Raw genomic sequence first — 24,496 nt, forward strand, 5'->3', positions numbered from 1 at the left:
ACCAAGTCCCATAATGTCAGCTAGAAGCCTAGGATTCTGCTGTTGAGCACACAAAAATCCTAGCTGAAAAATATTATAACATAATAAACTTTCTTAGTTCTTTTTAAAAAAATATATATATTCATCAGGCAAATTGATACCAAGCATATTTACTAATGGCAGCATGGTCATGAGTTGCTAAATTTAATTCACCATTCAACACCCATTCTTATCGATGATTACAGGCTAAGTGAAGCATTCTGGAAATCTGATGTTGCAAAAAGTAGTCTGAATCTTGAGCTGCTATCCTGCCTTTCGCGAGCCAATTGATCATTTAGACTGCAATCTTGTGCCATGGCCAAATTTTGCTGCTGTATGATTGTGAACTGTGAAGAAACGGCTCACTGCAGAGGCTGAAAAAAGATAGAAAGGGGTAAAAATCATTGTACTGTGATCATTTAATCCACCAGCTTAGAAGGTAAAAACAAATAGCATATCCATTCTACAATCACATCTTAGATTTTTCGGTCACTAGTAATTTTTATTGCAGTAAAAAATAGGATATATGGCTAAGTTATTGACAAGGGCAGGAAAGTGCTGAAAAAAAAGATTGCATTATGTTGATTTTATTGCTCCTCAATAAATTCTTTTTAGCCCCTTCTAGGACAAGACATCAAGTACAACAATAATAATGGGACTTAAACCCATATATACTGCTCATTAGACAAGCAGTTTGGCTGCACATGCATGTTCAGCATTGCACCACAGTAATGGTTTTCTCTGCTGTGTCTTTCCAATGAATGGTTTTTATGCAAGGAGTAGAAGGGAGATCAGCATTCCATCCAAAAGTTACCGGCTGAACTAAAAATGTCCTGCCCGCTTTGCAAATAATTCCTGTAGGATCAAAATTGGTGTCCTCAAACATATGATCTTTAGATTCTGCTGTCTGATTTAGGGTCAATAGATCTAGATAGAGTCTTGCTTTCGAGTCCCTGGTTATATCATAAGATATGATAGTGGGTGTTGTAGAAAACTTTCGTGTACGGTGGAATGGATATTTAGGGTGGATATCAAGTATATAGTTTACACTGCATGTTCTCCATTGAGTAGATCACCAGTAAGTTGGCCTTGAGACTTGCGCGCTTCTAAAACTCTTTGCATTGAAGAGTGACACCTGCAAAGTGCAAACAGTTAAGGTGACAGAAAAATAGCATCACTCAAGTAGATATACCACAGATGAAATCGGCAGAAATTCTAAGCTATCATGAATCATGCTGGCAAAAAGGCATACAGAGGAAGTAATTGTTTATTACTGAATCTGCAGTCTAACAGGTTGGGGTATTTCATCAGTTAACAATTTCATAAAGGTTCAAGTCCATTATCTAAAGTATGAATTATACAGAAGTGGAAACAAGATTATCAATGTATGTGATGCTTTAAGATGAATACTTGAAAAGAACACACCAAGGAACAGTAAAACATGCATGCATGCGCACGCGCGCGCACATGAGCACCACATGCTATGTTTAAATGCTTACAGTTTCCTGCTTCTTCAAGAATATGAGTTTAGTAACATAACCAGATTCCCTTAAATTACTTCAGAAATATGATCAATAACGTACTAGTCACTTCTAGCAATAAAACTCACTACATTTAATGAAATGAAAAAATATACAGGTAGTTACCTCCATGGTAGATGATCAATGAACATGGAAGGTGTCACAATGATATCTCTGAATCTCTCTCTCTTAGCCACAAAAGCTCTATAAACAGGCTTATGATCGTGAACAATCCAGTTTTTCCACAGAGGCATGATGCTTCTTGGTTCTCGAACTATATGAATGATGAAACCTGGCAGAAACACCTCTGGGGGTTCCAGTGACACTGGAACAGATGTTGGATCTTCCAAAAACCGAGAAGTTTGATCCTCACATGACAAAATGACATCAGATTTCTCAAGGCACGGTTCCCTAAAGTTACATTCATTAAGACCATCTATAATGACATCATAATTGGTATACTCGTTGCCACCAAATTTTAGAATTTCAGAGCCTGAATTGGCAAATAAGGAAGCCTCCTCCTGATGTGGATCATGCAGTTCTTGATCAGGCTGGCTGCTCCCTGGAGCAAGATACAAGGTCATTTATCAGAAAACACATGGTTCTGATATATTACTGAGCAACAGCTAACAAGTATGCATTACAGGTGAGCAATGTTGATTTGAATTTGTGGACATGTTCCTCATACATGCAACTTCACCAAGGCATAAAAGCATCCCACCTTCAATGGTAGGCCTAAAGGGCCTTCTTTTATATATACTTTTACTTTCTTCCACTCTCATGGTACTTGGTCTATAAGATGGAGAAGATGCATCAAAATGCTCCCCATTCTCATGGTATTTGTTTAAACGAAGAATTCTACAGGCAAGCTTCTGTATCATTGCTGAATCAGCCGAAGAATTATCTGAAAGAGCTTTGATCGCAGATGCACGAAGCCTGAGTATCGAGTTAACGGAAAGGCGTGCAGAAAATTCATCATTGTATACAATGCTGGAAAAGGTTAAAGAATGATCAGACCATATTAGTTAAAGAAAATGGTGCATGAAATAAATTGTCTTAAAATAAAGAATGTCAAACACACTCACGTAGTAACAAAGTCTGAACATGCTTCAGCTAAAGCTAAATCTACACAAGGGAGGCTTCCATAAGCATATACATGCAAGTTGGGGTATCGTCGATATAACTGCAAGAATAATAGCTGATATGGTGAGAAATTTTTTTTTAATAAATATATTTTTGTAATCTATAAAATAAACTTAAAAGGCCATACACAAAGTTTATAGTGCATGAGCATAAAGCAGTACAAATCTTATTTAATATTAGATACTGATTGAGAACATTTGGACTTATTAGTAAGCATGTGATTTACATGGTAATAGGTGTATGCAAACTCTTAGGGTACTTTGTAGCCTTGTAGGTGCTGGGAAGGGGAAAAGAAATTTGTGATATCACAAAAGCAAAAGAGTTGGGGACATGCACAGGCATTTAATTCAGATTGTAGAATACATACATTAGACTAAAGGACCACAAGTGGTCCAATGGTGCATAGCAATTAAGAGCTCAACAGAAACTTTTGGACCCAGAATTGGAGTCTTTTTAATTAAGTTACTGTTATTCTATGCGAATCATTGGAAAAGTTTATCCCGATAGTGGTTGAAACAAGATTGAAATAAAAGGTAGATGGGTAAGAAAATGGCTAGTTCTAATTTCAGATTACTCAAAAAGCAAGTGAGAAAAACATCATCATCATGCAAAAGAACAAATGTACATTGACATCTCTAAAATAAATAAAATAAATTTAACACAAATTTGATCTTCAGTCACACTTATTGTGCTCATCTTTGTAGCATTTTTGACAAAATCTATGACAATGTCCTGTGTCAATGTTGGTGACCATGGTTAAATGTTAATTCAGGTCTAAGTAGTTCAGTTCTGGTCACCTTTGCAGTTTGGTTTTGGGTGTTTCCCAAACTAAGCTGTTGGGAAAACTTACACTACATCAAAGAGCCAGAATCTACTTCATGGAATAAATATTAAAACCGAGAAGGAAAGTAGTTTGATAATTTTATATAGAAGTACTTTTATCAAAGGTTCATCTTTATTATCTTTAGGTATTTCAATCTCTTTTACGATGCTTGATTGTTAGTTTCTGCTGTACATAGAACCAACTAAGCATAAAAGCTTCATTTTGAACCAGAACAATAAATACATAATCACATATAGACTGTTGGAGAAAAGACAAATAAGCTAGCATTGGTATTAAAAAATAATAATAAATCTGACACCAATGAAGTGGATATTGGATTGGTTGAACTATTTTTGAGGGGTGTGGGGGTGTGGGGGTGGAGACATGATCCACTGGGTCATCATTATACAAACTCCCCTCATGGCCGACTTAATGATAGTCGAGAACTTGAGATCATATGATTATGTATTCAAGGATCCTTTTAATGAATTTTTTGACCATAAACGGACTACGTATTTATAAGCACAATACTCCTACAACAATGTTAATCGAAAGGCTAAGAATAACATGATCACTAAAAATATAAAGCTGTTTTATGGATGATAAATAGTACTTCTTTCCTTAACAGTGATCTATAATCAAACCGAGACTTTGGAGGATACAGTTCAATTGAGCCTGCAAATACAGACTGAAGTATGAGCATTTCCAGGAAATTAGATATAAGATCCCAAATGGATAAGGCGTGCTTGCTATTGTCACATGCAAAAGCTTATGATAGGGTTCAGAATTATTAGAAAAATATGAACGAACAAATTGTATAAGGCTTGTTAGCTAATATGAAAGTATAAGCTTAGCCAAGTTGCGACTATAGGAAAAGATATAAAGCATAAATGAAAAATTTTAAAATCCACAGAAGAAGAAAATATAGATTAAACAGCCCAACTCACTATGCCAATATAGTGCAACATTATGGCGGATAATATAGGAAAGAAGAGAACCAAATATGTGCTTACCCTTAGCCCCAATAGTGTAGCAACAGCACCTCCTAAAGAATGCCCCACAATGCGAACTTGATATCCATGACATTCACATCCCACTCCCAACAAAGAAGAGAGAAATCCAGACACTTCAGATGATGAGTCATCTGCAGATACATGAAGTACAAGTGATGTTACAAACATAAGATGTGTATGTTAAGTGCTAAGGCATGGTGTGCAAATGAGAATCATGAAAAAGTTCCATCATTTTCATTTCATATGTCAAACATGAATATGTTTTACTTGCTGATGGTAAAGTATGTCTCTTCTAAAATGTGGTTCATGTGTCCGCTTAGGCACCCGCATATTCATATGCGACCTGGTGACTGAACCATTTGGGGATAGAACACATAATGAGACATTAGGCACCTACATAGGCCCAAGTGGCTCATATAAGCAGCCTAGGCTCATGATTGTTCCAATTGAATGAACCGTCTTCCTGAAAATTAGTAGCTTAAATACTACACGTTTTATTTATTAGCTACATACTTTCCACTTTATTTTAAATCATGCAAACTTGCTGCTTGTTCTTTTGGTTGTTCATCATTTTGTATTTTATAAATTTATTCTTTGTATCAGTGCATGGTATGTTGAACCAGCCTGTACCGGCCAGTTAAGCATGTATCGTATCGGTTCGGACCCTGACCGGTATGGTTCAGCTGTGAAAACCGGTACAGAGCCCATAGATACCAAACCCAGCTGGAGCCGGAGAAGAAGAAAAGGAGAGAGCGAGTGGGGGAGAGAGGAGAGGCCTTCGCCACCCCGCAAAGGGGCGGGGGGGGGGGGGGGGGGGGGGGGGGGGGGGGGGGCTCTCCTCCCTCCCCTACTCGCTCTCTCCTTCTCTTCTTCTTCTCCGGCTCCGGCTGGACGCACCCGCTTCCGCAGAGAAGAGCTGGCCAATTCGGTACCGATTTAAACCGATCCGAACCGGAACCGTACTAGTTCGATAGACGACCGGTACGCCTACCAATACTAGTACGGTGTACCTTGTATCAGTGTACCTAAAATTTGAGCATAGTTTATAGGAAAAAATTGATATTTTTCTTAGGTTAACATGTCATACTTAAGATAGTCTTTTAAATAAAATAAGGAACTGTAGACATAACTTTTCTTATTTTCTTTGAGATTACTTATTGATTTCTGAATTTTAACTTATTTTATCTAACTTTATGAATTATATTTATTTTTATCTTCTCTAGATACCAACTGCATAGGTGCTCGCACATGCACCAACATATTGCATATGTGGCTATGAAGTACCTCAACCTGCAAAGAGCTGCTGCTTTTTAAAACCTTGAATATTTATAGACAACTTCCAACATTTGCATGATAGGTATTCATTTGTTATGCAATGCAGTCAAAGAGGGGGAAGTGTCAATTGACAAAGCTAGATGATGAATTCAATAATTTGTCTCTAGCTAAACCTTTTCTTTTCTTGCTAATCCATGAAGATCTTTATAATCTACCACCATATTATTGAAATTAATTATAAGAATGCAGTAAATGAGTAGTAACCATTCCACTCCAAAAACCCTGAAATATTCCGAGATTATCTTTTCTTTATCAGATTAAAAAAACTAAATATATTCTGAGACAGCACTTCCTTTTATGTAGATTAATTATGGATCAGTAAAAACATCTAAGATCAATGAGCATCATTAAGTTAAAAGGGACCACATGGTTAAAAAAATTATAAATTACAAAAGTAGTCTGGATCATCACAAAGCCCTAATAGATTACCGCTTCATGCTGTATAATTCAATCTACATAAGCCATTCTCTGGATGAAAGTAAAAGTTGTAGAAATTCTAAGAAAGACTAATAAAATATTACTTTCTAATGGGCTCTTTGAATAAGGCATATGAAAGTAATGAACTTCAGAAACCTAATAAAATGTGAAAGCAAAGGTGCTAAATATGAAGGAAACAAATTAAGCACAGGTAGATGACAGATACAACTACAATCCTGACCTTTGACTCCAGGGTGACCATCAATTTGCATGAAAAGCTCACGAGCAGACTCAACAATCCCTGCATGTCCATAATGTGGAAAAGAGGAGAGAACTCTTTGTCTCACACTTGGGCGTACATGCTCGCTACTGCAAAAGTGAAAAACACTAATTTAAAGTTCACTTGAATGGAATGGACGATGAACAAAAGAATGTCCAGAGAAAGGCTACCTCAGTGAACATGCAAGAACCAACTAGAGATAATAGAAGCAACCCTCTAATGGAACATACTAACCAGAAGGTGGAATCAAATGCCATTCAATCAAAGACAAATCAAAAGATCAAACTAACAAGAAACAGTACAAAGGTAAGCAACATTATTACTATCAATGACATGTAATTTGCAATAGCATAAGTGAAAGCTATTGAAGTTTAATACTTCAGTGGCAAAATCTACAACTCTTATGATGCGCAACAACTTTAGCTGAGATATTTTATTAGTAAAATTTACTTACTTGACATCAAATCCAATGCATACAAACAATGTATCCTGGTAGTTCAATTAACTTACCCAAATTTCAACTGACATTGCAAGTTCACAGCACAAAAGAAATACTTTTGGCTTATGGTATAACCAGGCTGCAAACTGATTGGTTTGACACCTGATTTACCTTAACTATATAAAAAAGTGAGCAAGTCTTATCCAAACTGAATTTCTTAAATAAGATTTAAGTTAACACGTAGAAGAGTTTGATCATTAATCAATGTGTTATCAATACAACCCGTAATCTAACATTCGCCAATGTAGCCATATAGGTTCGTATATTTCTCAATGTAATGCAACTTTATTAAGATTCCACCTATGCAAATGAATTAGAGCTAAAACTTTGAAAACTGTAAGCCCTAAGGATGCAATCAACTCCAGAATCTCTCCTATCCCCCTTTTACAGCCCTCTTCTTCCAACCTATCTTTTCTGCATCAAGGTTCGCCGTACCGGTACCGAACCCCGTACCAGTGCCGCACTAAGATAGGCATACCGAGTGTCGGTACGGTACGGTATGCGGTACGCCAAACCGATACCCATCGGTATGGGTACGGTACGTCCGGTACCAACCGGTACAGCATACCATGTTCTGCATAGTGCAATAACCTGTCCAATCAAGGCCCTCAATTATCCCCCTCTCCTTGAGGTTCCCTTTCTCTCCCCTCTGACTTGACACGGGTCTCAAATTATCACCGCCACCGCCAAGGAGTTAACACTGGATGACAAATCCTCCATATCATCTTCCTTCCCCACCAAAGCTATGCCAAAAATGCCTCCTCTATTCTTCTGCTACATTACATAACATCCTAGTCTGCAAACCACCTTTTATTTCACCTCATAAACCTAGATCCTATAATCCTAAGTAGGTGCACCATCACCACCAAAAATCAGATAGATTCATGACCACAGCCAAAGCCCAATTATCATAGAGTTTACATCTAAGACTATGCAAAAAATAGTAGAAACCTTTCAATACATGCAATTTTATCACTTCTGAATGAAGACATTTGATACAACCTCTATACAATATGAATTACTATACATGAATAACATATCCAGAGACACATGCACACACAAACACAAACACACACACACAGAGAGAGAGAGAGAAGACTTTCTTTAATAGTCCATCCAAATCCTCCATGGTAAGAGCACACTCCCTACATAAGCCATCGGTTATAAGGTCTTCAGGGGTTTCAGTTCCACGTACGGCAATGACTATAGATCTTTGATCATGCAAAACCACTACAAAGTAAGCAGCCTCACGCTTTGTCTGCATGATCAAAAAAGGGAGTAAGGTATGGTATTAAAATTTAGAGATACTAGTTATCTATCAAATAGTAGACCTCAGATATGAAGCCTAATTCAATACCAAGTTCAACAGTGTGGAGTAAACCTGAATGCAAACGTTTTACCAGTATATTAGTCAAATTGAGAACTTTTAGCAGGCAAAAAAAGTGGCAGAGGCAAAATTGCAAGTAGGATACATCAAATTAACAACATAAGAAAAATATTCTGGAGGGAGCTTACAGATACATTCTAATGCAGAATATTCTAATGGCTAATGCAGATACATTATGGAGAGAGCTTAGAAAAGAATATTTTAAACTAAAATTAACAACATAAGAAAAATATGTTTACTGCATAAGACAAAGTTACAGCACAAAATATTTCATTTTGTATACAAGCATAAAAAGTTAAAAACAAAACATAGAACAAGCTGAAGGTGTATATAAACTCCTTGGTATTCATGGTTTTAGGAGAAAAGAGGTTCAGAGACAGATTAACGGCATCAAATTAAGGAACCCTTTAAGAATAAGAAGACATGTCATGTACAGTAGATATATTTCAGTCTCAAGTATCTATGACAATTAGAATAAATTGTTTTTTGCCTGCACTAGTTGACAACTTTTCACATCACAAGAAGAGAAATGTTATCTTCATTGATGCCCATTCAACACAACCTTGGTACTTCCAATCAGCCATGGAAGGATAGTGAAGATGTGTTATTATCTCAGTGTCAAATATCTATGAAAAAATAGAATAAGCAATCAGTTCTTTTCTACCAGCGCTAAATGCAAACACATTTAATATCATGTATAAAGAGAACTAATTTTCTAGTGATGCCATTTTGAGACAATTTAGGATAACATAGTGCAGATTTGTCGCCATCTAATTTAGAACCATCAATCAGTCTTAAGTATCTGTGATAGTTAAAGTTATATATTGTCTTCTGCTTGCACTAGACAGATAAAGATCTCTTAAGTCATGTCTAAAGAGAACTAAGTTTCTAGTAATGCCATTTCAACATGATCTAGGATAGCTTAGTGCAGATGTTGTGCCATCCAATTTATAATTATCAGTCAGTCTCAGGTATCTACAACAGTTAAAACTTAAAACTATATACTCTTTTCGGCTTGCGCTAGACACACAGAAATCCCTTAACATCACATTTAAAGAGAGATCATCTTCTACCTATACCATTTCAACACAATCTTTGGCACTTCCAATTGGCGATTGAAGGATAATTTAGTAGAAAATCCACCATCTTCTCTAAAATAAAGCAAGGGACATAGATGCAGAAGAAGCAAATCAAGTGTATAATCATGGTTTTACATCACATCATATAAAAATTTGGGTCGACTTCCTACATTTGATACCCAGCTAAGTCCACAGATGGAGCATAAAGGATGGTTACAATGATGTTCATGCAGGTATGAGTTAAAAACGTTTTAGAAATAGAACTTTACATTATGACAGATTCCAAAATGAATTAAAAAAATAGGCTAAAATAATAAAAAAAGAAAAGCAGAGTGTTGTTGTCAGAATCTTATAACCCAGAAATGATCCGAGTATCATCCTTGGATCAATATCAGAGGGGAACATAAGAACTAGATCTGTACTGCAGGACATGCGATTCATATCATAATATCCAACTTGATCATTTTTTTATAAATTAAACCATGTGGTAGTCATATGATTTAGTTGACGTTAGAATAATTTACTTTCACTAATAAGCCTCAAGCAAGTAAAATTAGCAACATCGTTACAGTTTCAACTTCCAAAAACTAAAGGCAAATCTTGGTGTTCGTGGAGTTAAAAGCAAGAGACAAATCTTCATATTCTTGAAATCATTTGTCAAGATATGATTCTTTATTCCTACAATGTTCTAGCTCATGGAATTTTTGTATTGATATTATGATATATTGAAGTTATAGTACAAAAATATCTTCAATATCTAGATATGACGTTGCTTTCATTAGACATGCTATATATAACTTTATGATGGTCAAAAGTAAACCTCTCATGTTTCTATGTGATTGCTTCTTGATGTTCATTTTTCTAATCTACAATCAAATTTCATTTTCAGGTTTCAAATCTTTTCATAATTTAACATTACTGAAAGACATTGAAAATCTTATGATCCATCACCAAAACCAAACTCCACAACTATTTAGACTTGAAACTTAACATGAAAAGATTGAACAGGAACAGAAATGTTTCCCACATCACAACTTACACCTCTTATTCTTATTTTATTTTATTGGGTCTTGACTCTTTCCCTGGCATTATGAGGACAATGGCATTTATTTTTTAAAGTTGCCACATAAAGACACTCTAAAATTTGATAGCATACAGTACACATTTCAAAGCACGCATATGTTTTCAATGTTATTGGCACTGTGACAGTTGTACTAAAGCAAATCCACAACTCCATTAAGGTTATGTACCTGCTCTGATGACACCTAAGTTTAAGGTGTGAGTACTTGTTACTTCAAGTTACTGATTGACTACTTTAACCATGGACTATGTATAGGCCTCAAAGAAGTTGAGCTATTACCTAAATTCATATTATTACTTATTAGATCTTAGCTTTCATGAATGCTATTAATAAAAGCATGATAGTTAAAATATTACTTGACTAACACGCCCCTGTCGAAGAGCTTCTGGATTTAGATTAACATATTTTAGAAAGGCTGCAGCATGTCCTCGCCACCAGTTATCACCTTCAAGTGCAGGACGCCTAAAAAAAAAGATTATGAGCAGTCACAAATGAAAGTATGATCATACTGGTGTAATAATATGCCAATAAAGAAAAGAGGACATTTTGTGATAGGGAAAGAATAAGGCTTCATGAAATCAATGTTGCAGATTAAACGAAAAAATCACAGAATACATGGAAATCCACCCAGAAAAGAAAAAAAAAGAAAAACTAAGGCCTATTTCATAATATTGTTGTTCTTTATGTTTTCCCCTACAAATGCATAGAACTTCTCCGTTCCTCACTCTTTATTGTCACCTTTCTTGAAAGCAATAAACCTTTGCCGCCAAAAGCTCTTGAGTTTTTACAGACAATTGAGAAACAAATAGTTTTCTTGAAACATATTTGTTTAGTTCAATTTTCTTCTTGGATTTTTGAAAATAAAACAATACCAAATGGACCCTAAAATGTCAAGGGTGCAAAATGAAATAAAGATGATAGGTGCACATATTATAGCGACAAGCTTTATCAAAATGTGAAGGAAGAAAATTATAACACCTTAATCAATTGGGAAGAAACCAGGCTCAATCAACATGCTAAAAAATGGTTATACGAATTTTCACTTTTTAATGCAAGAAGTGATGAAATTTTGTAAAAATACCATGAATAACTAATGAAAAGAAATAACTCATTATACAGAAATATAAATGCTAGGTCCCTCCCAAAGCGAACTCTGTAGTGTATGAAAAATCACTTTATGCATGCACACAACAAATATACAAAAACAAATACAGCATATATTATCCATGATCCCAAAAATAGCTCAATGCAGATAAAGAGGCATGAAGGCCAGGAGGAGGTAGCACATGCACCTCTTAAGTTAGCTCATAGAAAGAAAAAAAAAAATGATAGGAGAAGAGAACAACCATCCGCATTACATGGCTGAAGGTCTCCAAATCAATGCTACAATTTCGTTTTTTCGAGCCACAAATGATAAGACAATTTTATACAACTTCAAAGATCTAAAATTGTAGGCCATATCTTCACATAAGTATTCAGTAATAGAAAAAACTTGTAGCTACAAGGGTGTAGGATCCCAACTCCCAAGTATTACAAAAGCCTAAAGCTCCTCAACCATTGTTTCTACCACTCTCATCATGAACCGCCGCTTAAAAATTCAGACAAAGTATGCTGTTTCGGTATTGGGCCCGATACCGGCACCACACTATCACTGTGTCAGTATGGTACGGTACGGAGCTGATTTGACATATTAAGTGTCCCCTGCATCGTATACCGGTACCAAATCTATACGGTACGATACACCCTATATCACCCGGTTCAGTATAGTACGATGAATCTTGAGTTCAGGGCTCTCAATGAGCATAAATAGCAGAAAGAACATTTTAAAATATAGAAGCATGAGAATTAAACATAAGAAACACAGGCACGACACAAGATGTGATTACATAGTAACAAGGTGAAACAGCAGAACCATATCCAATGTGAAACAACAACTCCACTATCCCGATTAGATAGGTAGGCAGCTCTAGGGGAAGCATCAATATATGCATGACTCTCAAGATGACCACCAACGTGTAGAAGAACAAGAAAGATGCTTGGGATTAATAAGAAAACACCTGAATATATAGTGATGCTTAAAGCTAAGACAAGAGGATAAGCCATCTTGAGGATGAATGGCCATAATAGCTAATAAAAATAGGAATGGACCACAAGAACTGAAACAATACCACACAAAATAAGAAGTTGGCTGAACCATAGCCTAAAGCTCTTACTTGTTATCGAACATAAGAGTGTGAAACTCCTAAATTAGCAACAAACTAAATTGAGTAGACCAACTATTATGTCATAGCAGTGTTCATGAGCTCTGCTGGAACTCATAAAACCTTATGAGATAAAGATGAACCTCATAAGTCCTGATATGCGAAAATGGATATAAAGCCTTACTAGTGTCACATTTCAGTAGCAGATTCCCAATCAATCTGATGCTAACTTGAGATGACAAGGTGGTAAAGGCTTTTGTATCATTTAATTTGACGTTGTAGATTGTAGAAGATGCTAGTTTGAGCCATTATGGGGGTCTGGATGGTAATGGATATCCTTCTTGAAGATGTAATAACTAATTACACCATATCATGGGTAAAGAAGGGTCACAAAGAAACCATTAGAATGGTCAACAACGAGGCAAAAGTCATATATTTACATACTTGAGATTTCGAGGTCTAGCAAAGGAATAAAGTATCACGTAATGCCATTGTCAGCTGGTAGCCAGTCTAGAATGCTTATCTTGCTGCATCCTGCTGACATCACCAGACAGTTGCACCAAAAAACAATTGTCAAAAACAATACAACCAGCACTAAAAGTATGCAAAACTTGATCCATTATTAAATTAAAATCAATATCAACTAATTTATATTAGTATATAGAGAGGTTTCTAATAAATAATTAGTTTGATATTATTTTCTAGAAACCTAGCATCATAAATGATCCTATATATGTGAGTCAATGATACTTTATTGGGTACCAATTTACCTTGCATATTTTCAATTAACCTATCACGAGACTTTGTTATGCATTAAGAACACAAATAAGCTCAAATTCATGAATGGAAATTATAAGTGGACATGTAATTATATATACACATCAAACACATACTATAAGAGTTCCTCACATCTTGCAATTCAAGGTTTCAAATACCAGCACTGGACCTCGTGCCAGTTTTTTGCTAGAACGGTATAGCACAAGGTACTAACACATGGTATGGGAGCACATCCTGTACCAACACCCACATACACTACACAGCAGTGCCAAAAACTTGCCAGAACAGGACAGTACTGTCCTTGCAGTATTGGAAACTTCAATTGCAATTGCTATAGGGAGCTGATAATTCGTATTTAGTACTATCACATTCTATGCTGTTTCATAAAGTAACTCCACTCTGATATCAAAGAGGAAGTGAAAAGTTATGATGAAACATGCTTAAAGAACCAGAAAACCTTCCCAACAGCTGAGCAAAGTTCCATTTCCAATGTTCAAACAGATCAATCAGGGAACATGCGTGGCGAGGCAAATGTGGAGAACCAACCCTATGGTGAAGATGCCCAAGCAATGGATGGCTCACGCATGATGGACTTCTAGAGTCAGTGGCAAATACCTATATAGTGTAGCTCTTGTTTAGTTAACATTAACTAGAAATGCATCTGTCAGAAAATTGGAAGAAAGTCAAACATCAAAAAAGGAAGGCAACAACCTTATATGCAACTATAATGATCCCTTAATTCTATCAAAGATCTATACACAATATAAGCCCCAGAGGTGAAAATATGCATTACCTAATGATGTAAAACAAACCATGAGTAGAAGACATGTAAGCATACTCATGTCACAATTCAGAAATTCTTCATAATCTTATATGCATGGCCATAAATGGCTAGTATGATAACAGGTATATGGAAACCTGCTGCGAGTCCAGGGAGTTAAAACCCCTTGCCTATAAAGCCATGCACAAGGAAACAATATTGGATTCCTTCCAAAATCAAGCAGTGGTCCCTGAAATAAGACTGTAATCTAGTAAGATGCCATCAATGGAATGTGATATGGAATAAAAAAAAATTAAGATTTAACTGTGTAAGCAGCTTCAGCAAACAGATGCAAGACTGCAGCTTCTTGAATAAGTTCATCAGATGCCTCAATGAGCTCATCATACAATTTTGGTGACTGCTTATGCATCTGCAATAGAGCCAATCCTGGGAAGAAAACCAACTGTTACACAGCATGACAAAAGATAATAACCCGAATCTGATTGTTAGGGATAGCCTATAGAAAGTAGCAAACTGATGAAGCTATAGAGTAGTACACATGCATAAAGGAAGCATTAACATGTGCGAAGCATTGTTTGCAGAAAGGAAACATAACCCGAATTAGAGATGGACTAGGCTAAACCTAAAATGTAAACTCTTTTTAACCCCACTCTTTTCCTTCAAAGTATTAGTATGTATACTTTAAAAGATTTCTTGTTTTGTCTTATAACAGCCTAGTTATTGTGACACTCATAGTTCTGCAAACAATTTTTGATTCCTTGCAGATTATTCCCAGATACAAGAAAAGAAAATCTTACTAATAAATCATGGCAGAAAAGTATCTCTACTCAAATTATCTTATGGACAAATTCAACCACATACATTCACAAGTAACAGTCAATAGCAACCATATTTGCTACAGATTTATCTACATGACAAGATAGAAAAGAGAAACAAAGTTCATTATCTTAATAGTAGCAAACCTTGACCAGGGCCTCAAAACCCTTTTCAGTTGTTGTCCTCATCACTATGTCCATCTCCAAACAGGACATTTTGAAGGAAATCAAACCTTTTGCTATCCTAAATAATAACTACCTCTTGATATCGTTGTCATATTCACTGCATTTCAATTGATTCACTCTTTTGTAAACGGGATTTGGTCCTTAAGCATTGTGACACATAGGAGCATGTGGGCTTTTACTTATCATAAAAGCCTTTTTTTATTTTGGAAAAATTAAGTGAAGTCGGCAAGAGGGTTGCTGACTATACTTATCTTCTTCAAAATAAAAAAAGGGCCCCCCCTCCAAGACTCCTATTTCAACTGAAACAAAAAAGGGAGGGTGGAGCACTTCCTCTGCTCCTTTGCACCTCTCTCCGGCCCTTAGCTGGCCTCCTCCGACCATCCGCCACCCTCTTTCCCTCTGCCTCCCTTCCTCCCTCCCCCCCCCCCTCCCCTCTCTCTTTTCCCCTCTTCCATTCTCCATCTCCCCCACCCTCTCTGCAGTGTCCGTGGCCCGGCTTGGAACGACACAGGGGTGTGTTGAACCGTGCTGACGGGCAACCAGTATGGGCCTCGGTACCAGCACAGTGATCCTTGCATGCATCCATGCATACCTCATTTGTTCACATACATAACTTTGTCTAATTTAAGGTAATGAGGTGAGAAATGGGAAATAAGGCGAAGTGATGATTAATAAAAATTCAAATATGATGGCATATGAAATGAGGAGAGGGTGAAAATGAAAGAGGAAAATTGATCTGCGTGCGATACTGAAAACAACCACATGAACTAAATTATCACCTTTAGTGAACTAGAAGACTTATGAGTCATGAGATGATTGATAATACCAAAATTTACTGCATGCACCAAGACAAGGCATTACGGCTCATAATACTAGTGCCACATACAAAATAAGGCAAATTACAATAAGAAAACTTAGCATCATCAGGCCATTGATATCAATCTGATCCATGACAAGCAAATTGTTTAATTCTATCAAAATACACCTATTAAAGAAATAGCCTAGCATGTTCATAGACAGTTCCCACCAGAATAGCTGCGATATACAGTCAACTTTCAGAGGTCATGCTTCCCTCACCATCAATTTGACATGGTCCTTTCTCATTTTCTTCTATCCAACCCTGATGCAGATACACGAACTGACGTGGAAGTTACATATAACATTTCCTCAAAACCCTTCATCATCTCAAAATGGAAGATAATTTTAGTTTAACTGAGTTTCTTAATGAGATTCTTACTCCAAAACCTAGCATGGTGTCAAAGCTAGCATGGTGATTTCATGAACCAACAAGCTTTCCACATTATCTGATGGTTTTGTTAGTATATGAAAAACTTTGGTGTAGAGAATAATATTTCAAGAAGCTAGAACAAGTATTGTGGCTGACAAGAGAAAGAGTGCAAGGTCTCGCATTCATTAGAAAGCCTTAAAAATTTCTCACTGTATATCAATTTGGGTTTTAAATCATGCCTTACCTGGGGGATTATACCACCAGATTGGTGAACACATGACTTAGCACTCTTGACTCAGCTTACTATACATAGAATATGGTTAAAGTCCTATATTTGATACGACTGGCAAATGAATACGTTGTCAGTGGTGAAATTATACTGGTAAAAAATTGTAACAAATCCAGGCTTCAAATTATAATGCCTCAACCATGAAAACATCTTTATCAAAGAAAATTCGAGATAAACATGACCTATCCATAAGAAAAACATTATTCCCTTGATATTGTAGTGTGCGAAGCTCGGAATAGTTGCTATGACTGACTTAAATTCACAAGAAAAATTGTTATTTAAGAGTCACTTGGAAGTGTTTTATAATGTATTTGCTAATGTGTTTTCAAATCCATAATAGACCACCTAGCATCTAGGTAATAGATGGGTACCTAGGCAAGCACCTAGAGGTCAAGGCAGCCCAAGAATAATAAATTCAAAAAACTAATAAATATATGGAGAAAAATAAAAAGATAGTTTCAATCAAAAAATGGATCATAGCATACTGAATAAGATGTAATAAGTCAATGAGAAAAACCAACTCAGCAAAATGTAACCGTAGCTCCCAAGGTCCGCCGTACCGGTCCGGATCGGCGTACCGGTGGCCGGTCCGGACCGGCGTACCGTTGGCCGGTCCGGACCGGTACCGTACCAGTCCGGACCGGTACCGTACCGGTCCGGACCACTTTCTTTCCCATCAAAAAAAAAAAAAAAAAAAGCTGTGGCCTCGGCCACAGCTTTCTTCCTTAAAACCACGGCGGGCGCGTGGTTTTTAAAACCACGCGCCACGCGGTGGTTTAAAAACCACAGCGCGTAGCGCTGTGGTTCCCAAAAAAAAAAAAAAAAACGGCTTTTTTTTTTGTTTTTGAAAGAAGTGGCCCGTGGGCCACTTCTTCCTTGAAACCACGCGCCACGCGGTGGTTTTAAAAACCACAGCGAGGCGCTGTGGTTCCCCCCCCCCAAAAAAAAAACACCGTACCGGTGCGAACCGGCCGGTTCGCACCGGTACGAGGCCGGTACCAAGCGATACCGGCCGGTATCGGCCGGTACGGTCTCCGTACCGGCCGGTTCACAAAAGAAAACCGGAAAATACCGGTTTTCATCTGTGTCCGGTACCGGTCAGGGACCGGACCGGTACGGCATTCCTTGGTAGCTCCTAAATCATCTCATCCTCCATACTCAAACTTGATACAAAACATTAAGGCGGCTATGGGTGCAGATGTCAGGCAGCCCCACATGGGCAGGCGCCTAGATAGCATAGGCAGAAGTAATTTAAAACGTTGCAATAGTCATAAAAAATAAAAAGCTGTCAAAGAAGAATGTGTTGAATGGTATCAGATTAGAGTGAGGCATAGATGAATTACATGTATTAGAGAGCAAAGATCGATAAAGACATCATTCAAAAATAGAATGTTTGAGTAAGGAAAGAATCGAACTTTTTATTCTATGAATTCTCTGAGAGAGGATGATAGCCGAAATAGAATACATGAAGGTAAAATCTTATTGGTACAAGAGACAGAATGCAACAAAAGTGAAGTAACATAATACATGCCTAAGCCAACATAGATGGGTGTTTGAATGCTCGCTACCTATCTGTCTGATACCATCACAAAAGGGGCAAAGAAGAAGTTTGATATATCATATCAGCCATTTATCCAAAAATATGATGTTTTGGGACACCACAAATCACCTTAGAAACAGATCATAGCATCCCATATATTGATAGTCATCAGAGAGTCCAGGACATACTGCTGCAACTATTTCTCCCATCAACATACAGGATAAAACCCACTGATAACAGCATGGCTCACTGAGGTTTTATCTACAAGTCGAATAGAGGAAGCCACTTTGGAAGAGGATGACCTATGGCTAAATAGTTTCTTTAAACTTCTACTTTCCAAGGGGAAGGTGAGATTAAAATGAGAAATTTCTTTTCAGCCAGACAACATAGATAGTTGATTCCATTTTTACTGAGTAGATCCTCGAAGCAGTTTAAAACTGTCTTTTAAGCCTTGGTTTCACCCCAGTCTATTATATATGTTTTTTTTTAAGTATTGTTCCAGTTAAAAAAAAATCTATGTAGCAGCATTTTGTTAGAAATACGTGTGGGTCCCATACTACAGACAGATAAGTTGATAAATGTCTACCGAAAAAAATATTCCTGGAACATGGAAAAAAAATGAGAACTTGAATAGTCTCTTAAGACCAAACATATTTCTTAATTTACTATATCTCTTCCAGAGTGGTCATTAAATGCTTAGATGATATTATACGCGATTTGGAAAATTTGCATTACACATTTACACTAGACTGTAATGGGAGCATCTACAGACCTGTCAATAATGTTGATCAGGAAATCAGCTCCTTTAAAGGTGAAATAGGGAAAAATAACAGAGAAATAAAAGGTTATGCCACACAGATTAATCAACGGTATAACTCTACACCGCATGAAGGAAATGAACCTGTCAGGAGTTCTAGATGTCCAGTTCCAGATGCACGATATGCCACAAGATCTCCTAAGAGCCTTGCTACAGAGGAGACCTCATCTTCTTCCAAGACGCTCCTGAATTGGACAATATAAAATCTGGTTAAATGGTTACTCCAAGATCAATGTCACATAGCAGTCAAAATGCAGAAAGAACCCTACAGGTATTTCACACGTCCTAGACAGCACAAAGCTTCTCGAATTCCATGATCAAATACCTCCCGGTAATGAGCTTTCCATGCAGTATCATGAGTTGCATAAAATGACCTCCATCGCAATATGTCTGAACCCGTAAAGCACTGTATGATTACAACAAGCCATACTAGGACAAGAAAAGAAACAACCAAAAACCGCTTCCATGCTCGACTAGTTTTATCCTGATCTGAATTGCCAATAAAGAAATCAATCATAATCATGTTGGCTACAAGGTAAAAAGAGCATTAAACATAATAAGAGAATTTATCATCAAAGAGGTATATATTGTGTGGGTTGGTTAACAGGCAAACAATCAAAAACCAGAAAAAAAAACAAATTATCTAGTTCATACAATATTCATACAATATAAATAAGGATTTAAGTGCAGAATCACTGAATGGAGGTAAATACTAATAAAGTAGTCATTGAACAAAATAGCATGTCATTTCACAACAAAGTAAAAAGTGAATTCAGAATTTTGTGATAAGATCCGATATAATGACATGCAGATCAGCAAACAAAATAGACATTAGCCCCTATTAAAAGTGAGAACCATATTTAAGTCATGACAGCCTAATATCTGCTAATCTGCACACTAATCGTGAACCACTTATATCCTTAGTAAGAGATCCTTAATCCATGTTATATGACAATATGTCATCATTGAAGTACCACAGGAAACAAGCCACTTGTCATTAAAAAAACATAGATACCGCATTCTCCATCTTAATATTAGTAGTCAAGACTGGCAACTAACAACGACTGAACATGTTATGCCCATGGTCACTGAGAGATACCTTCAGAACTTAAGATACGGCCTCTTCATGGCCTTTAGATTGTTATTAAGATTTGAAAGCACTTTTTTTTATATGTTTCTTCTATTAGAGGCTTCTTTTGTGGAAGCAAAGAGTTTGGCATTTTCTTTGTGCAATTGAGCATATGTGAAAGTTGGTGTCATACGCAAAATTTGATGAATATGTTAAGTAGTTCATCATACATCTTGCAAATTTCATGCAGTCATTTAGCTTACAGACCAAAGCCATCAATTAAAGATAAGTTTGGTTATTGTAGGAATTCTCAACTTATGGAATTTAAAATTATTGTGATGCTTTTATTACCAGGGTGCTTGCAAAGCGAAAGAGTATAGCAAATAACAAGTAGAAAAGCGAGTTCTATCTTGCGTAAAAAAGGAAAAAGTGTTTCACTATGCCTGACTTTAGGCTCAGGTTTTTTATTTATGATTTGCACCATTCAGATGAATGGATTGGTTTTGGAGTAGAACCAGATAAATCTGCAGTTTGGTTGATAATACTAAATTAGTATGGTTACAAATGTTAAACATTGAATCCAGGAAGAAAAATCAGAGTAAAATGCACTTGGCTGCTTGTTGATATTCCTAAGGGGATGTGGTCGTTCTAAAACTAAAATACTATATTAGAGCTTCTTTGATATACTCATCAAGAAAAGGAGTTGCTTTGATAAGTATAACTATATGTATGTGGAATATTAAAAATCTTAATTTTCAGATTTGTTAAATACTCTATACAAAGTATTCCCATGAAAATTTTCTTTCATGCAGCAACGTGTTTGGATACCACAATATCATCTTTATCTCTTCATCTGTCATATGCTACAGCAGAGAGAGAGAGAGAGAGAGCTCTTCCCCTCCCTCCCTCCCTCCCTCTCTCCCACCCCCACCTTTCTTCTTTTTTCTTGGGTGGGGGGAGAGGGGGAGTGGGGGTTCACAGTATAAACTATCAATAATGAAGATGATTCCAAATTAAAAGAACGTAGTACTATAATTACCTAAAAAACATGATTTAGACCCTCCTTTAAAAGAAAAATCGCTGAAAATGATGTACATCAGATAAACGGCTCCAACAAACTGGAGTACAGTGACTGCCATTCCAAATCTTGTCCACCAAAGCCATCTTTTATACCTCATCTGCTCATCAAGAAAGAGAACTTCATAAAGAAAACCAACTAGAAGATTAAGCTATCATAGATGACATTTGCACCAAACATAGCCAATAATTCAGGTACCATAATGACATTTACTGACTAGAAATTCATAAGTTCAGCTGCAGGTAGACTGATATGCACAAAGACATATGAATTAAGCCTTCCAACTAGACCCAAAGTGAGACCAAACCATGACTCATCTCCAACAAACTGTTCCCAACTATCACTCCAAACCAGAGAAGACAAATTAATCTGGGGATTAAGGCCAATCACAAGTCGAAATCCAATCATAAACTATGCAGAAAATTGAGCTGCCATACTGAAACACATTTCGAATCTTTTAAAAGATTGTTTTTTTTAACAACGGACAATTCAATCCCGTCAACAGAGGTTGATCGAGGATTCAATCGAAGGTCCCAGAGAAAAATCATAACCCCAAAACTCATATGTTCTACGAAATTGGGCTGCCATTTCAAAACCCATCTCCAAATGCCTGCGAAAGTTTCGTTTTTTTCTTAACCAACAAAGAATTAGATCCAATTAACAAATCAATCGAGGATTTAATAGGTAAATCATGGCCCCAAAGGCACATTTTCCACGAAATTGAGCTGACATTCCAAAAAACCCATGTCAGGATCCTTCAAAAATATCGGCTTTTTTCCAAAGAGACCAAATGGAATACCCGTCTCTCGTGGCGAATCACGGCATCAACAGCGATGGAGCTCTCGATAGGATGGTTGACAATCGTCTCTGCCGTCTCCTGCTGCGCCTTCCCGGCGCCCACCATGGCCACGATCCTAACGCCAGCGACGAGGGAAACCACGGAGAATGGGAGCTTCTCCTCGCCGGAGCATCCGGAAACGACGGAGAGCAGCAAAAACCCTCCCAAGAGAACCACGCCGAGGTTCCAGATCCCCAAGAAAAGGGAGACCCACCGCACCCTCCGGAAACTCGAGACCAGAGTCGTCCTCTCAGCGGAGAGATCTGCCCCCATGGTGCCGGCCGGCGGCCAGAGGCGGAGGAAGAAGTCGAGGGCCCGAAGGTGGAGGCAGGGGACGAGAAGGGGAATTCCCGATTTGATTGAGTACTTTTTAGGCATTCTGACACGGTCTTCCGGAAGGGAGGAGATGCAGGGAGAAGGACCGAACAGTTCAACTAACTTCGCCCGGCTGGACGAGTTAATTGGGCCGGATCGGGCCAACCACTACCAGACGCGGAACAGGCCCGGCCCATATTACGCATCGATCGGCAAGTTCTAACTTCGGGCTCTTTGTTGATACAACAGTGGCTCACACCCGATGGGTATAAATGTGGCTAATAAAATCAAAAAATAAAAGACTACAAAAAGTCTCCAGCGCAAACTTGTGATCCTCTTAGATAAAGTATTCCAAGTGATGAGCAGCAAAAAAGACAACCCAATCAGCAGCACAGTTTGCCTCTCGGTAAACTTGTATAGCCAGGTAGGAGCGATACTTTTCCAGTAGTCGGCGGCTATCGTGAAGTGCAGCTGCTCCTCAATCTCACCTCGGACCCACTCGATGACTATAGTCGAGTCCCCCTCCAGGAGAATGCAGTTCGCGCCCAGCACTCATCGCCATAGTGATGCCTTTCCAAGCTGCGCGGAGCTCGGCGTACACCACAGATATGTAGATGACCTGTCACCCTCCGCTACCACCAGTCTGGCATTGTGATCTCTAATAACAAATCCCACACCTCTACAGCTCCCTCCCTCGCCCACACTATCGTCGGGCTCCTTGATCCGCCATAAACCATTCGAAATAAACGGGTTTTGAGAAGGGTTTTCTAATAATTAAGTTGGGTCTGATTGAGTACTTTTTGGGCATTTTGAGACACTTATCCGGACCATTGTCAGTGGTGGCATGGTGTTCTAGACCAAGCATGCATACAGAGAGGCTAACAGGGCTGCGGACTGGGTGGCCTCGTATGTGGCTAATCACTCTGAAGGTTTTCTATGGATCGGAGAGAAAGAGTTGCTTAGAACGCTTCGGAATGTATTGTTTTTCAATCTTTTTGGATATATCCATACTAGAGTTATAGGAATCATCTGTTTTAACAAAAAAATAATAAATAAGTTGGTCCTGCTTCTAAATATTTAATATTAGATTGTTACGATGGTAATCTAAGTGCAATGAGTCATGGACTGGTTGAGGCTTGATTCAAGTGGTTGGTAAAACCATGCGACACAAGGATCACACTATGATGAATGATCTAGATTGGATTTAGGAACTCCAAAAGGCCTAATAGACAGAAAATTATCGATCCACTATGGAGGCTGCAGAGTTATTAGCCATATAATATTATTTAATGCATCTTCTTCTTCACTTGAATCTCTCTCTCTCTCTCTAGATTCTCAAACTCTGAACTCTTTCTACAGTCTTGTTGCTGTTAAAGTTACTTTTGGATTGGAGGGTGGCTATGAATTTATATAAAATAAATAAGTTGGTTGTGAATTTATCCTCCGCACAACAAAGGGTTGAAGATCTTGATTGATTGCCTCTTATAGTTATCAAGAATCATGATTTCTCTCTTATAATCAACCATTCATCTCTATATATATATATTAGAGCTAAAATTAGATCGAATATGAATCAGATACTAGTATATCCATATTCATATTTATTTTTTTTAATGAATATAGTTACAGATACAGATTTTAGTAGGATGCAAAAATTCATATCCATATTTATTTTATATGGATATGAATACAAATCGGATAGTGAAAATATAGTTAATTATGTATATAAGTCAAATAATAAATATTTATGACCATAGAATCAAAGAAATTACCAAGTAAAAAGCCAATCAAGTTAATAGTCTATTAATATGGTTATTTATTATTTTAATAGTTCATGAATGTTATATAAAATTAAATAGGATGATAAATAGAATTGGATATTCGGATATAGATAAGATATATCCATATTTACTCTCTTTTTTTGATGGATATGGATATGCATACGAATATTAAATCTAGAAAGATAT

The 24,496-nt window shown here is 37.2% G+C and overlaps 1 protein-coding gene across 5 annotated transcripts; it reads right to left on the minus strand.

The window, feature by feature from the left end:
* Positions 1–76: 76 nt before the first annotated feature.
* LOC103717554 lies at positions 77–22,627 on the minus strand. 5 transcript variants are annotated; one of them, XM_039133749.1, is made up of 15 exons: positions 22,176–22,627; positions 21,338–21,476; positions 19,499–19,619; positions 19,314–19,414; positions 14,659–14,780; positions 14,492–14,583; positions 10,952–11,057; positions 8,152–8,306; positions 6,511–6,638; positions 4,518–4,648; positions 2,624–2,721; positions 2,260–2,528; positions 1,665–2,100; positions 1,067–1,153; positions 77–392 (listed from the first exon to the last, which is right to left on the minus strand). In XM_039133749.1, exons 1-15 carry the CDS (start codon positions 22,590–22,592, stop codon positions 314–316), a joined length of 2,481 nt encoding a protein of 826 aa, XP_038989677.1. In that variant the 5' UTR covers positions 22,593–22,627; the 3' UTR covers positions 77–313. The 5 variants fall into 5 exon arrangements, with proteins under 5 accessions (XP_038989677.1, XP_038989676.1, XP_038989675.1 ...); XM_039133748.1 differs by having other exon boundaries at positions 14,525–14,583; positions 19,499–19,718; XM_039133747.1 differs by having other exon boundaries at positions 1,095–1,153; positions 19,499–19,718.
* Positions 22,628–24,496: the final 1,869 nt, after the last annotated feature.

Source organism: Phoenix dactylifera, chromosome 14 (assembly GCF_009389715.1).
Source record: "Phoenix dactylifera cultivar Barhee BC4 chromosome 14, palm_55x_up_171113_PBpolish2nd_filt_p, whole genome shotgun sequence".
Taxonomy (NCBI): domain Eukaryota; kingdom Viridiplantae; phylum Streptophyta; class Magnoliopsida; order Arecales; family Arecaceae; genus Phoenix; species Phoenix dactylifera.